This window comes from Pan paniscus, chromosome 23 (assembly GCF_029289425.2).
Source record: "Pan paniscus chromosome 23, NHGRI_mPanPan1-v2.0_pri, whole genome shotgun sequence".
Classification (NCBI taxonomy): domain Eukaryota; kingdom Metazoa; phylum Chordata; class Mammalia; order Primates; family Hominidae; genus Pan; species Pan paniscus.
The window spans coordinates 41,090,310-41,102,969 of NC_085927.1; the positions used below are offsets into that span (position 1 = coordinate 41,090,310).

Here is a 12,660-nt window from a genome sequence, read left to right on the forward strand (position 1 = left end):
GGTTAGTCAGAGGCAGGGACTAAAGAGGTGAGGGAATGATAGAACCGACATTTACCAGGCACCGGCTGTATACATTACACATGCCATCTCCTTTAATCTGCATCACAACCCTGTGAGATCAGTGCTATTCTTAGACCCATTTCACAGGTGAGCGAACTGAGGCCTTTAAAAGGTTATATCAACCTCTCAAGATCAGACACCAAACCATAGTTCAGCTAGGTGTCGCAGGGGGGAATACTTATTAAGTGCTAAGCACTGTATATGTATTGGTTCACTTAATCCTCAACAACCCTATGAGGTAGCTCCTGTTTAGAGACCCCCTTTTTTCAGAGGAGGCAACTAAGGCTTAGAGTGCAAGAGGGAGGTCCTTTGCACAAAGGCATGGAGGAGATTTGAATTTAGGTTTAGGGCTGGGCCAGGAAGGGCACAGCAGCTGTTAAAAAAAGAGGCCCCCCTGGGAGGAGGGGAGCTGAAAGCCCTCTCCAACACCCACCCCAATCCTGGATTCAGACACAGACATTTCTGTGACATCCCTAACTTCCCACCTGCTACCCCAGGCCACAGCACCCAGGCACTAGGGCTCCCCTAGGCAGGTTTTTGAGGCATGTATTATTTTTGCAACACGGACATACATGTACCTCCTCCTGGTACTGCCTGGGGCTGCTGCAATAAGTTACCCTTTCCCCATTCTCATCTGTATGTGAAGTTCCCTGGCAAGGCCAAAGCCCAGGGCATCAGAATGAGCTTCCTGAACACCACATCCAGGCATAGAAGAGTTGTGTCATACATAGCTCAAGGTTACCCAGAACAGCAGGAGACGTGGTCCAGCATTTGGGCCTTGAGATCCCCCCATTCATCCTCTTGATTGTCCACAACAGCCTCTGCCATGCTTCAGTCTAACCTATGGAGGGGAGGCTGAGATTCCCAAGGCTTGGCAAAGCCATGGGCAAGGTCCAGGCTGGTGCCCAGGAAAGCTGAAACTGAGGTCACTGGCTCCAGGACTTCTGCTGCCCGTCGGGTCTCCTGGCTGCCTGGGTTAGCTGCAGGCACTGGTTGTAGAATGACATGGGGCCTCTCAGGGGCTCTGAAGGCCATGGCTGCCTCTCATCTGTGCCTTTATCCTGGAGCTGGTGTCGCCTCTGCTGAAGCCTCCGCAAGTGCCGGGCTGACACCCTGATGGCCCTAGGGTCTCTGGAACAGCTGTAAGGAGAGAAGAGTGGGGCAGATGATCAGGGCTGACAAGGATCCCACCCTACTCTGCAGACAGTGGGCTGAGGCCCAGAGAGAGAGGGGGCTGGGGCCACAGTCACCAGCAAGGCAGAGAGGGGTGGGTTTCACGGAGAAAGGGTGTAATAAACCGGGCTGGTACCTGGAGGCCTGGGTTCTGCCACTGGCTGGCTGTGGAAACCTGAGCCAGAAGCCTCAGCCTCATCTATGAAATGGGAAAGTTAAGAAGGAGCTGGCTTTGAGAATCGGAATCCAGATGAAAGCAGAGCACAGTGGCTCACGCCTGTAATCCCAGCACTTTAGGAGGCCGAGGTGGGAGGATCGCTTGAGTCCAGAAGTTCAAGACCAAATGAGATTGTGGATTAGGAGTGAGTTAAGTACACATTTTGCTGTGTGCCAGGCGGGGCATGACCTATGTGCATCCTGCCGTTTCCTTGGTTCCTACGACCATTTTACAGACAAAGACATGGAAACTTGGAAAGGTGAACCAGTTGCCAAGGTCATGTGGGAATCAAATGACAAAGCCAAGATGGGACCCATAGAGGCCAACTGCAGAGCTGGACCTGGGGCAGCAGGGGGTAGAGGGATGAGGCTATGGATGGGAGCTCAGAGGTCTCCCGATCCCTTCCCCTACCCCTTGGCCCAAGCATTCAAAGTGGGTATAGGCAACCCACCCCTTGAGAAAACCCCCCATCCCTCCTGGCTCTGACATCACTTACTTTTTGCCTTCCACACAGTCCAGTGGAGGGGCCAGCTTGAAGCAGGTTGTGCCCAGCAGCTCCCAAAGCATGTTGGTAACCTTGGGTGGGCTGTGGAGCCTCAGGAAGCGTGCCAGACTGAGAACAGAGGCAGGCTCAGGCCGGGGCAGGGCCTTGCCAGCCAGGGGCCCCTTCCCATGCCTGGCAGCAGGCAGCCCACCCCGCAAGGGTTCAAAGGGGCCTCACCGGCGCGTGCAGTTGCAGTGGAAGAGGGGCTCTTGGGCGCTGTTGAGCAGCTGGAACTTGATTTCCTGGGGCCCAATCTGGTGCTCACACTGGTCTAGGTGGCGGCGGAAGCTGCGGCAGACCCAGCGGGCACCTGAGGGGTGGATGTGGTTTTGATGGGAGCCCAATCCACCAGGGAGGCCCCACCAATGCCTGCGCCATCCAGGAGAAACACCAGCACATGTGCTCAGACACACACACAGATTCCCTCCATTTCATGCCTTCTGAGTCTTTGTGCCCTCAGTGTGCCGCCCTTGTGGGAGTGCCTCCCTACCTCCAAGCCGCCAAACACAGTAGTACTGCCATGGGGGACACCCAGAGTACTGATGGTAGTCAAGAAAGGCTTCCAGGAGGCATAGGCTGCTAAACTGAGGGTGGGAGAGAAGACGAGGAGAGGAGGAACAGCATGTGCAAAGGCCTCATGGTAGGAGAGAGCCTGGCGCTTTTGAGGAACCAAGTGAAGTTTGTGAAACTAGAGTTTTGACTGGGGGTAGGGTCTGCAGGGCCAAGGCTTGAGGGCCTCTGGGTGTTGGGACATCATTGGCTGAGATAAAGAGGCGTGGTGGTGGGTGCACAGTGGGGCCTGATGTGGTCAAATTCGTGGATTATGAAAATCCTGTGCTGCAGTGTGATTTGATGGGAGAGGTTGGGAGATCCCAGGAGGCAACTGGTGCAGGAAAAGAGGCAACACATGGCCACCCCTAAACAGAAGCAGGGACACCCCCTCATGTCAGGAACCCCCAAGGTTAGGTTCTGAGCTCACCCTGAGGTTTTAGGCTACCCTGTGGGCCCTGGAGGCCTGTGGGGGCCACATCAAGCCTGGGAGAGACCATAGGGTCCTGGAGGGCTGTGGTGTTGGCTTTGCTGGGGTGCTTGGACCCTTTCTGCTGTGGTGGCCCCTTCCGAAGGTGCTGCTTCTGTCGAGGCTTGGGAGGGGCTGGGCTCCGGGAGCTGGGAGTTGGGGAGGTGGCCCGGGAGCTCCAGGAGGCATTGTAGAAGGTCCTGGGCTGAAGGCGAGCGAGGGGCACTGTGCCATACATCCTACACCTGGGTGGTGGCAGTTGGTGGAAATTGGTGACTAGGAATCCCCCTTCCAGAAGCCCCCAGGGTCGTCTCCATGGAGATCAATGCTCTGCCAGTCCCATCCCCCATCCCACTGGGTTGTGGGGGACACCCAAGGAGGGTCTGCATTCCGGGCCCTCAGGAGAGGACATGCAGGATGGGACATCATTCCCTGGAAGACAGACAGACAGATAGCTCTCCCTCACCAGGCTTGGAGCCTGGGCTCCCTCTCTGTCTGGAAAGGGACACGAGGGGGTGGCCACGTACCCGCCCCACCAGTACCACGCCACACACGCCTCCTGCTCCTCCAGCACAAAGCAGGGGATCTCCAGCACATTGAAGAAGGCCACGCCCACGATGTCCGAGATGGAGTCGTGCTGATTCTGTAGGCATTGCTGAAACCTGCCCCAGAACAGATACTCAGGACCCTGGGGCATGGAGGGCTGTCTGGCTCCTCCCACAGCCCACTGTGCCACTACCAGCTGGGTGGTTTGGGGTCCAAGTGTCCCTTCTTTCTGGCCTCAGCTTTCCTACCTGCACTGTGGGGTCCAAGCTGGCTGAGCTTTAAGATCCTCTGCAATCCCAATGTCTAGTTACCCAGGAACTGGGCAACTCCGCCCTGTCCCTGAGCTCTGGGCCCTTGCTGCCTGCCACCAACCTGGTGTCACAGTCACAGTGGGAGATGGTGTGGAATCGGTAGTTTCGGATGCCATAGTTGTACTGCAAGGGTGAGATGTTCTGTGGGCAGCGGTCATGTTCCCGGCAACAGAGATCAGGTCCCTGGAAGACCCCTGCAGGGAGGGGAGGGGAGGGGGCACCAACTCAGCAGGGTCCTAGGCATCACGCACCAGCTATGCCCCCCTGGTAGCAAGAGGGCAGAGACCTGGTTCTCACCCCAGCCCTGACACAAACACCATGAGGGTCCTCAGACCAGTCACTCTCCCTTCTGTGGGACTCTCAGAGTTTCAAAGCTGGAAAAGAGAAGCCAAGCTGCAGCCTCTGTTGGGCAACTCTAAATGCCAGGCAGCCCACCCATAAATACATGGAAAGGTCTTCCTCGGGGGAATTGGAGTCTGCCTCCAGAGTTCCCAAGCCCACGCCCCAAATAAAACTCCAAAATTATGAATGTGTGTATGATGGAATGGCAAACAGGCAGGGTGCAACCTTTCTCACTGGCACAAGGAGGTGTTGCCAGGATGCCAACCTACTCTGACTCAGATGCCAAGCCCTCCCCCAACCCTGCACACAAACGCACAGACATCTGTACTGATAGTGCAAGAAATTCATCTATGTTTATTACCATCTAAAAAATAGCACTCTTTACTAAGCATTTCCCACATGCCTGGCACTTCCCACATCCAGGCTCACAGCCAGCCCTGAAAGGGGGGTATCACCTTCATTTTACAGGTGAGGAAATAGGTCCAGAGAAGGGAAGTGACTTGCTCAGCTTGTATGTGCTGAGTTGGGATTTGAACCCAGGACTTTCGTCTCAGCATCCATTCCACTGGGCACCCCGTGCCCACAAAGCCTCCTCCTGGGTAATGGTTTTTTGGCTCAGTTGACCCTGGATCCTCCCCCAGCCTGCCCAGTCCCTCGGATGGCATTTAATGAGGACTCCCAGGTTTGAATAAGACTTTCCCCAACCATGACCTCATTTAAGCACCCCACGATGAGACTCGTGATTGCCCCCACTTTACAGATAAGGAAATTGAGGTTCACCATGGTCAAGTCACTCCCCCAGGGACACACAGCCTAGGAGAGTAAGGGCTAGGGCTGAAGAAACCTTGCTTCCCCGATCGGACCCCCCAGCCCACACACCCCTTATGGCTCACCCAGCTCCGAGGAGTTCCCAGCAGAATCTCCAACTCCACACCACAGTGTGCCAGGCATGGTCCATCCTCTCTTCTCTCGCTGGTGCCCTCTACCAGGGACTCCACTCTGCCCTGCTGCTCGCTTCTTCCTGGCCCCTGCTGGACTCTCCTCAGGCGCTCGGCATGCCTCCCACTGACTCTGAAGAGTGGCCAGTGCTCTCTGCAGCTCGGGTCCGGGGGTGTGGATGAAGGAGCCCCAGGCAGTCTCATGAGCACAGAGAGCACCGTAGGCTGCGGTGAGCTCCGGCTCATCCTCCCAGCTACATGCCTGCAGCCTCCTATGCGCATCCCAGCGGGCATGGATCAGGGCCAGTCCCTGAGCATCCTTGGCCAGGAAGCTCAGGTACCCCAGTGGGTTGCCAGGGACGGGCTTGGTCAAGTGGCAGGAGGTCCTGTACCAGCGGAGGGCAGGGGAGCCCCCCAGGGCCACCCCCAGGAAGCCCAGCATCCCAAACAGCCCTGCCTGAACCCCCATTCTGCACTGGCCCAGTCCAGTCAGACAAAGCCCCTGGGATGCCTGCCCTTGGTGGCCCCACGAGGCGGCAGCTGAGCAGTGGAACGGAAGCGGAGCCCAGCAGGCCCGGTGTGGCGGGACCAATGAATGGAGCTGCGGGAGGAGGAGGAAAGAGGCTGGAGTATGGGGTGATCTTGGGCTTGTAACCGAATCCACCAGCCGGGCAGGACGCTGATTGGCTGAGGAGTGCACTTGCCAGGGCCCACGCCCCCATTCTGCCTGCCCTTCTCAGCACCATCCAGTCACCTGCTGCCAGCCCTGCCTAGATTGGGACTATGGGAGCCAAAGCCCTAAGCTGTGGGATGGGCACCAGGCTGGGGCTTTCACATCTCCTTGAAGGGAAGGAAAAGGGTTCAGGAGCTTGGAGGAGTCCCCTAGAACCCACCCTTCTCACCCTTACCACAGTGGTGGCTGCCACATCCACCTCCATCAGGCTGGCAGGGGGCCATGGGCCTCTGCCAGGGCTGGGTGAAGGAGGTGAGGGCAGGGCTGGGGCTCTGAAGCTACCACCCTGGGAGTTCCCAAGGCTTCTGGGAAAGGGAGTGCCACCTGGGGTGCTCCCCTGCCAAGTCCTGGTTCTTAGAAAGGCTCTCGGCATACTCAGGGGACAGAGCCCCAGGGCTCCCCACTTCCTAGGACTCCAAGCATGGGCCTGGCCTTGCAGCAACCCTCCTGGTCTGATAACTGGGGGAGACGCAGCGGGAACAGGCCTTGAGAGCCACACAGGGCAGGGCTGATGCTCTGGATTTGAAGGAACTATGGTCCCCAGAGTGGCAGAGAGTGGCCCACGGTGTATGTCTGTGGCCACCTCCATCCCTGGCCACCTGGGGGGACACAGCAGGCATCATGTGTGCCTCATGAGACAGGAATCTCTCCATCAGGAAGGGGCTATACCCAGGTATTGTTCCTGGATCCCAAAGCCCAGCTTCCAACCATCTAGTGAGGCCAGGGTGCTTACACCCATAGTGCAGATGAAGAAACTGAGGCTCAGTGAGGGTGGGAAAACCTCAGGTGACAGGCTCCAGCTGGGGAGGGCTTAGAGGATGGGAGTGCAGCGCTTGGGGATCTGGATGGGAGTCAGGGCTGGCCAGGACAGTGACTTGTCTGTCTTCCATCTGCCCATTAGCCTGCTGCTTCTCCAGCCTCCCCCTGCCCCAGGCTCCGTCTGAGTCTCTTCCAGGGGATGAGCCCCATTGAAGTAAAGCCAGGGGCAGAGCTGGGGAAGGAGAGCTCACTGTGTGGCAGAGGGGGAAGGGGGCTGCAGGGTGGGCAGGTCCATCTCTGTAGCTTCAGAACCAGCCTGGGCCTGTGGCTCAAAGCATCATAGCTGGGAACAATGAAGAGAAGGGAAAGAGGGTAGGGCTAGTCCAGGGACCAAGCGCCTTCTTGCCAGAGGTTGAGAAAGGGGGTGTGGAACACAGCGAGTGGTGGCAGAGGAGGTAGACCTGGGGTCCCCAAGGGCAAGGATGTAGCTGAACAAAGGTGAGTCCCTCTGTGAAGAGTTCTGATGTTTGAAAAATCATCATGCTGAGACTTCCTCCCATCATAGGAACTGCCACCCACCTCTGCCCCCTTTCCCACATTGCTGAGCCCTTCCCTGCCCATCACCTGGGGAGGCTGGGAGGTAGGATACGAGGAGCCAAGCTTTCGAGGTCAGACAGGTCCAGCTTAGGTTTCCACACAGACCCTAGGCTTGGAAATCTTAACTTCTCTGAGTCTTAGTTTCCTCATCTGTATCATGGGCATAATCACAGTAGTCACTCCACAGGATGTTGGGTAAGATTCCCAGCACAGTTCCTGGCACCCAAAACACCATCACTAAAGCCTCAGGATACCCCTGGCCAGGAAGCAGTTTACTCAGGAGAAAGCAAGTCCCAAGATTTTGGGGCCACAGCATCTGTGATATCTGAGAGCTCGGGCTAGATGGCAACTGTGGGAACAGTGGCCAGGACACTACCTGCCTGGGTCACTCCAGGCTTGTCCCTGTCCCTTTCTGGGACTCAGTTTCCCCCTCTGTACAGTGAGAAGTACAGTGGAGTTGAACTTTGAGGTCTTTTCCAGTCTGGGTCTCAAAGAACATCAGGCTGGGGCTTGCCCAGGCCTCGAGGGAGGGTGTCACTGAGCTTTCTGTCCAGACTCCACCCAAAGACAAGTCAGTCAGCCACAAGACAGGCTCAGAGTCCTTCCTGCCTTCCACCAGGGTGTCCCTCAGAGGCCCTGGAGCAGAGGGGCCAAACCAGCGAGACAGGAAGGCCTGAGTCCTGCAGACGGAAGAGGGTCTGAGGCTTTTCTCTGGCCCTCCACCTGTCTGGGTGAGGCAGGGTGCATAGTGGGTGCCAATGGGGAGTAGGGGTGGGGGTTCATGAGAGAAGGAGGGGCAGGGCCTCTCCTTCTTCCCTGTGTGATCGTCTATCCCTGTCTCTCACCATCCTTCCCCATACACAAACCCCCAAACCCCGTGTGCCCTGCCCTTTCCCATTCATGTTTTCCCAGACATGACTTCACCTGAAGCTCACTACCCCTGCCTCTCCCTAGGGAGACAGGCAGGGTGGGGCTTCTCATCCCATAGTCCCATAGAGGTATGGAGTAAGGCCCAAGAAAAGGAGTGACTTGCTCACCCAGCAGATCCAGAAAGAAGCCAGCTTCGACTTCCCCTGGCATGTGAGGAAGGCCTCCCTGGGATCTGGGAGTCTCTTGGCTCTCCCACAGCCTCCTAGCCTCAGGCCTTCCTTCCCCAGTCGCCTGAAGGGTGCCTTCCTTCTGGCCCATGGAGCTGGCACTCCCAGCCTTACCCAGGGGCCTCTCTGTGGCTCTCTATGCCAGGAGAATGGGGGCGGGGGGCAGTGCCTAGCTCCAGAGTATTCTGTGTCCATTCAAAAACAAGTAGTTACTGAATCTACTATGTGCCAGGCACAGGTTGAGACTGTGGACACAGCCTGCGAAAGAGAGGAAGGAAGAGGGAATAGAGCAGTCAGGAAGGGTGGAGAGGGAACTCATGCCCCAGGGAACTGGGATCTGGCAGCCACAGAAAGGGGCCAGGGCCTGGGTGTCAGCTGGGTCCTCTAGGAAACTGCTGCCAAGCTAGAGTTAGAAGTCCAAGAGATTTATCAGAGGAAATGCCTATGAAAGATAAAGGGGGAAGAAGCAGGACTGGGCAGGGAAAGCCTTCCGACTGTGTTTCAGATCTGACATCTATGGGAAGAGAGGGGAAGGAGGGTTGGTTGAGAAGAGCCTCATGTTGAAGTGCCACTCTGAAAAAGTCTCAGCCAGCCAACAGGGAGCTCTGGTGCAAAGACTGCCTGTAGAAGAGTCCCAATTGGGCAGAAATGGCCAAGCCCTAGTGTCCCAGCTGTGCCCAGACATTGGCTGGCGGGCTTCCCAGGAAGACAGTGGCCTCTGCTTTGCAGATCCTGATGGTGCTGTGGCTGGAGGTTGTTAGGAGACTGCTGCCACATCTGGGAACATACCCACCCATTTGGCTGGGGCAGCCCCCACTGCAGACCAGGAGAGGAAACCCAGTGAGACAGACAGAGTCTGGCATCTGGGGAGGAAGCCCAGAAGGCAGTCTTCTTCCAGGAGATCCTAGGGTTATGGAGTACAAATCTATGGCTATAGGACCAGGCCGGTAAGATTTCCAGGTAGTTCAGCCCCTAGCATACCTGCCATCAATGAAACCCAGCCCTAAGTATGAGGGAATAAAGAATGAGACACAACTTGTGCCTAAAACTAAACATCTCAGTAGATGGGAAGAAACACATTATTCAATTCAATAGCTTATTAAACTAGAATAAAAGAGACAGAGAGAGATGGGGAGTCAGGGACACTACAGAAATCATTCTAGGTCACAGAACAACATTAGAAGCTGTGGTGGTTTGAGAAGATGTGCAGAAATTCTTTGATACTCCTCCTTTCAAATGGTGGAGCCTAATTCCCCTACCTTGAGTATGAGCTACACTTAGTGACTTGCTTCTAACAAATAAAATGTGATGGAAGTGAGGTAACTTCTGAGACTAAGTCATAAAAGGCATTGTGCCTGACTTCTTGCTTTTCTTCCTGGATGACTCACTCTGTGGAAGCCAGCTGACATGTCACAAAGACATTTAAACAGGACCAGGTGTGGTAGCTCACCCCTGTAATCCCAACACTTTGGGAGGCTGAGGCAGGAGGATTGCTTGAGGCCAGGAGTTTGAAACCAGGCTGACCAACATGGCAAGACCCTGTCTAAAAAAACAAACAAACAAACAAACAAACAAAAACAATTAGCTGGGTATAGTGGCACACAACTGTGGTCTAGCTATTTGGGAGGCTGAGGTGGGAGGATCGCTTGTGCTCTGGAGGTGAAAGCTGCAGTGAACCATGATTGTACCACTGCACTCCAACTGCAACAGAGTTGCAGGATCTCACTGCCTCAAAAACAAGACAAAAGAAAAACAAAACAAAACAAAAAACAAAAAGGACATTCAAGCAGCCCTATGAAGATGCCCATGTGGTGAGGGAGGAACTGAGGCTTTCTGTTAACATTCTTGTGAGTGAGCCACTTGGAAGCAGACCCTTAAGCCCCAGTCAAGCCTTCAGATAAGTACAGCCCCATCTGACTTTTTTTTGGTAACGGAACTTTTAAGATACAATTCACATACCATACAATGCATCCATTTAAAGTATACAGTTCAATGTTTTTTAATATATCCATAGTTGTGCAACCATCACCACTATCTAATTCCAGAACATTTTCATCATCCCAAAAAGAAATCCTGTAAGTCATTCTGCCTTCCTCTCTCCCCCATCCCCTATAAACCACTAACCTACTTTATGTCTCCATAGAGTTTCATATTCTTTTGTTTTGTTTTGTTTTGTTTTGAGACGAAGTCTCGCTCTGTTGCCCAGGCTGGAATGCAGTGGCGCAATCTTGGCTCACTGCAAGCTCCGCCTCCCGGGTTCACACCATTCTCCTGCCTCAGCCTTCTGCGTAGCTGGGACTACAGATGCCTGCCACCAGGCCTGGCTATAGAGTTGCATATTCTATACATTTCATATCTAGAGAATTGTACAATATGTGGTCTTTTGTGATTGGCACTTTTCATTTAGCATAATGTTTCCAAGGTTCATCTGTGTTGTAGCATCTATTTGTACTTCATTTCTTTTTATGACTGGATAAGATTCCATTGTATGGATATACCACATTTTGTTTATCCATTCATCAGCTGGTGGACGTTTGGGTTGCTTCCACTTTTTGGCTATTATGAATAATGCTACTATGAACATTCATGTACAAGTTTTTGGACATACTATTTTAATTTTTTTTTTTTTTTGAGATGCAGTCTTGCTCTGTCACCCAGGCTGGAGTGCAGTGGCATGATCTTGGCTCACTGCAACCTCCACCTCCCGAGTTCAAGCAATTCTCCTGCTTCATCCTCCCAAGTAGCTGGGATTACAGGCGTGCGCCACCACGCCTGACTAATTTTTGTATTTTTAGTAGAGATGGGGTTTCATCACATTGGCCAGGCTGGTCTTGAATTCCTGACCTCATGATTCACCTGCCTCAGCCTCCCAAAGTGCTGGGATTACTGGCATGAGCTGCCACGCCTGGCCATGGACGTATGATTTTATTTCTCTTGGGTATATACCTAGGAGTGAAATTGCTGGGTCATATGCTAACTCTATATTTAACATTTTGAGGAACTGCCAGGCTGATTTTCAAAGTGACTGCACTATTTTTTAAAATTTATTATTATTATACTTTAAGTTTTAGGGTACATGTGCACAATGTGCAGGTTAGTTACATATGTATACATGTGCCATGCTGGTGCGCTGCACCCACAGTGACTGCACTATTTTACATTCTTAACTGCAGTGTATGAAAGTTCTGATTTCACCACATCCTTGCCAACATTAGTTATTGTCTGTCTTTATAGCTGTCCTATTGTGAAGTGGTATCTCATTGTGATTTTGATTTGCATTTCCCTGATGACTAATGATATTGAGCATCTTTTCATGTGCTTATTGGCCATTTATATACATGTTGAGTATCCCTTATCTGAAATGTTTGGGACCAGAAGTGTTCAGATTTGGGTTTTTTTCAGATTTTGGAATATTTGCATTATACTTAACCAGCTGGACATCTCTAATCAGAAAACCCAAAATCTTAAATGCTCCAACAAGCATTTCTTTTGAGGATCACGTTAGCACTCAAAAACTTTTGGATTTTGGAGCATTTTGGATTTTGTATTTTTGGACTAGGGATGCTCAACCTGTATTTTCTTTGGAGAAATGTGGCTGATGTCATTACTTTAACCTCATGCATTCTGAGCCAGAACTATTCAACTGAGCTACTCTTGAATTCCTAACCTTCAGAAACTGTGAGTTAATAAATGTTTGTTTGAGATGCTAATTTTTTTTTAACACAGCAATAGGTAACTAACATAGAAACATTCTATTAAAATCAGGAACACACCATGGGTACCTACTATTAATGCTACTAAAAGTCCCAGTCAATGCAATAAGACAAGAAAAAAATACAAATTGTCAAGTTTGGAAAGGAAGAAACAAAACTGTTATTGTTTGCAGATTAATCTTCCACCTAAAAACTCCAGGTGTATCTAACACCACTGGTGTAGGGAAGGCAGTATGGTAGGATGGAATAAGCCCAGATCAGACCCAAATTTGAGACCTAGATTTTTTCTCACTTTCTGTGTGATCTCAGCCAAGTCTTTTTGCCTCTTTGGGCCTCATTGGTAAAGCGGAGATAATAACATTTATGCCATGAGGATTAATGTGAGTGTAACTAAAGTGCCTCAGTGACTGACACACAGTAGCCTTTGACAAATGAGATCTTCATTTAAGGAGGGCACTTGAGGGCAGAAGCCAGGCAAGATGGCGGTGTGACTGACCTGATATTCAGTTCACCAGGCTGTAGAATGTGGGCTCCTTCTATGTCCCCAGATGACTCCAGCCTGCTAGTGGGGTTCTAAGAAGCCCAGGAGATCCTTCCCTATACCCTGGGTTC

The 12,660-nt window shown here is 52.7% G+C and overlaps 1 protein-coding gene across 2 annotated transcripts; it reads right to left on the minus strand.

The window, feature by feature from the left end:
• Nucleotides 1-70: 70 nt before the first annotated feature.
• PLA2G3 (phospholipase A2 group III) lies at nt 71-10,421 on the minus strand. 2 transcript variants are annotated; one of them, XM_003826929.5, is made up of 7 exons: nt 5,105-10,416; nt 3,931-4,063; nt 3,540-3,674; nt 2,974-3,257; nt 2,172-2,304; nt 1,947-2,063; nt 71-1,200 (listed from the first exon to the last, which is right to left on the minus strand). In XM_003826929.5, the coding sequence occupies exons 1-7, from the start codon at nt 5,616-5,618 to the stop codon at nt 987-989; spliced, it is 1,530 nt and encodes a 509-aa protein (XP_003826977.2). In that variant the 5' UTR covers nt 5,619-10,416; the 3' UTR covers nt 71-986. The 2 variants fall into 2 exon arrangements, with proteins under 2 accessions (XP_003826977.2, XP_054961749.2); XM_055105774.2 differs by lacking the exon at nt 71-1,200 and adding an exon at nt 1,372-1,432 and having other exon boundaries at nt 5,105-10,421.
• Between the last annotated feature and the right edge of the window lie 2,239 nt (nt 10,422-12,660).

Bases quoted from the DNA above. Each gene is read 5' to 3' on its own strand.
- PLA2G3 (XM_003826929.5), bottom strand. From the start codon at position 5,618: ATGGGGGTTCAGGCAGGGCTGTTTGGGATGCTGGGCTTCCTGGGGGTG. The intron at 3,675-3,930 runs GTTGGTGGCAGG...GTTCTGGGGCAG, and splicing joins CACTGTGACTGTGACACCAG to GTTTCAGCAATGCCTACAGA. The intron at 2,305-2,973 runs GTGAGCTCAGAA...TCCACCCCTCAG, and splicing joins GGGTAGCCTAAAACCTCAGG to GTGCCCGCTGGGTCTGCCGC.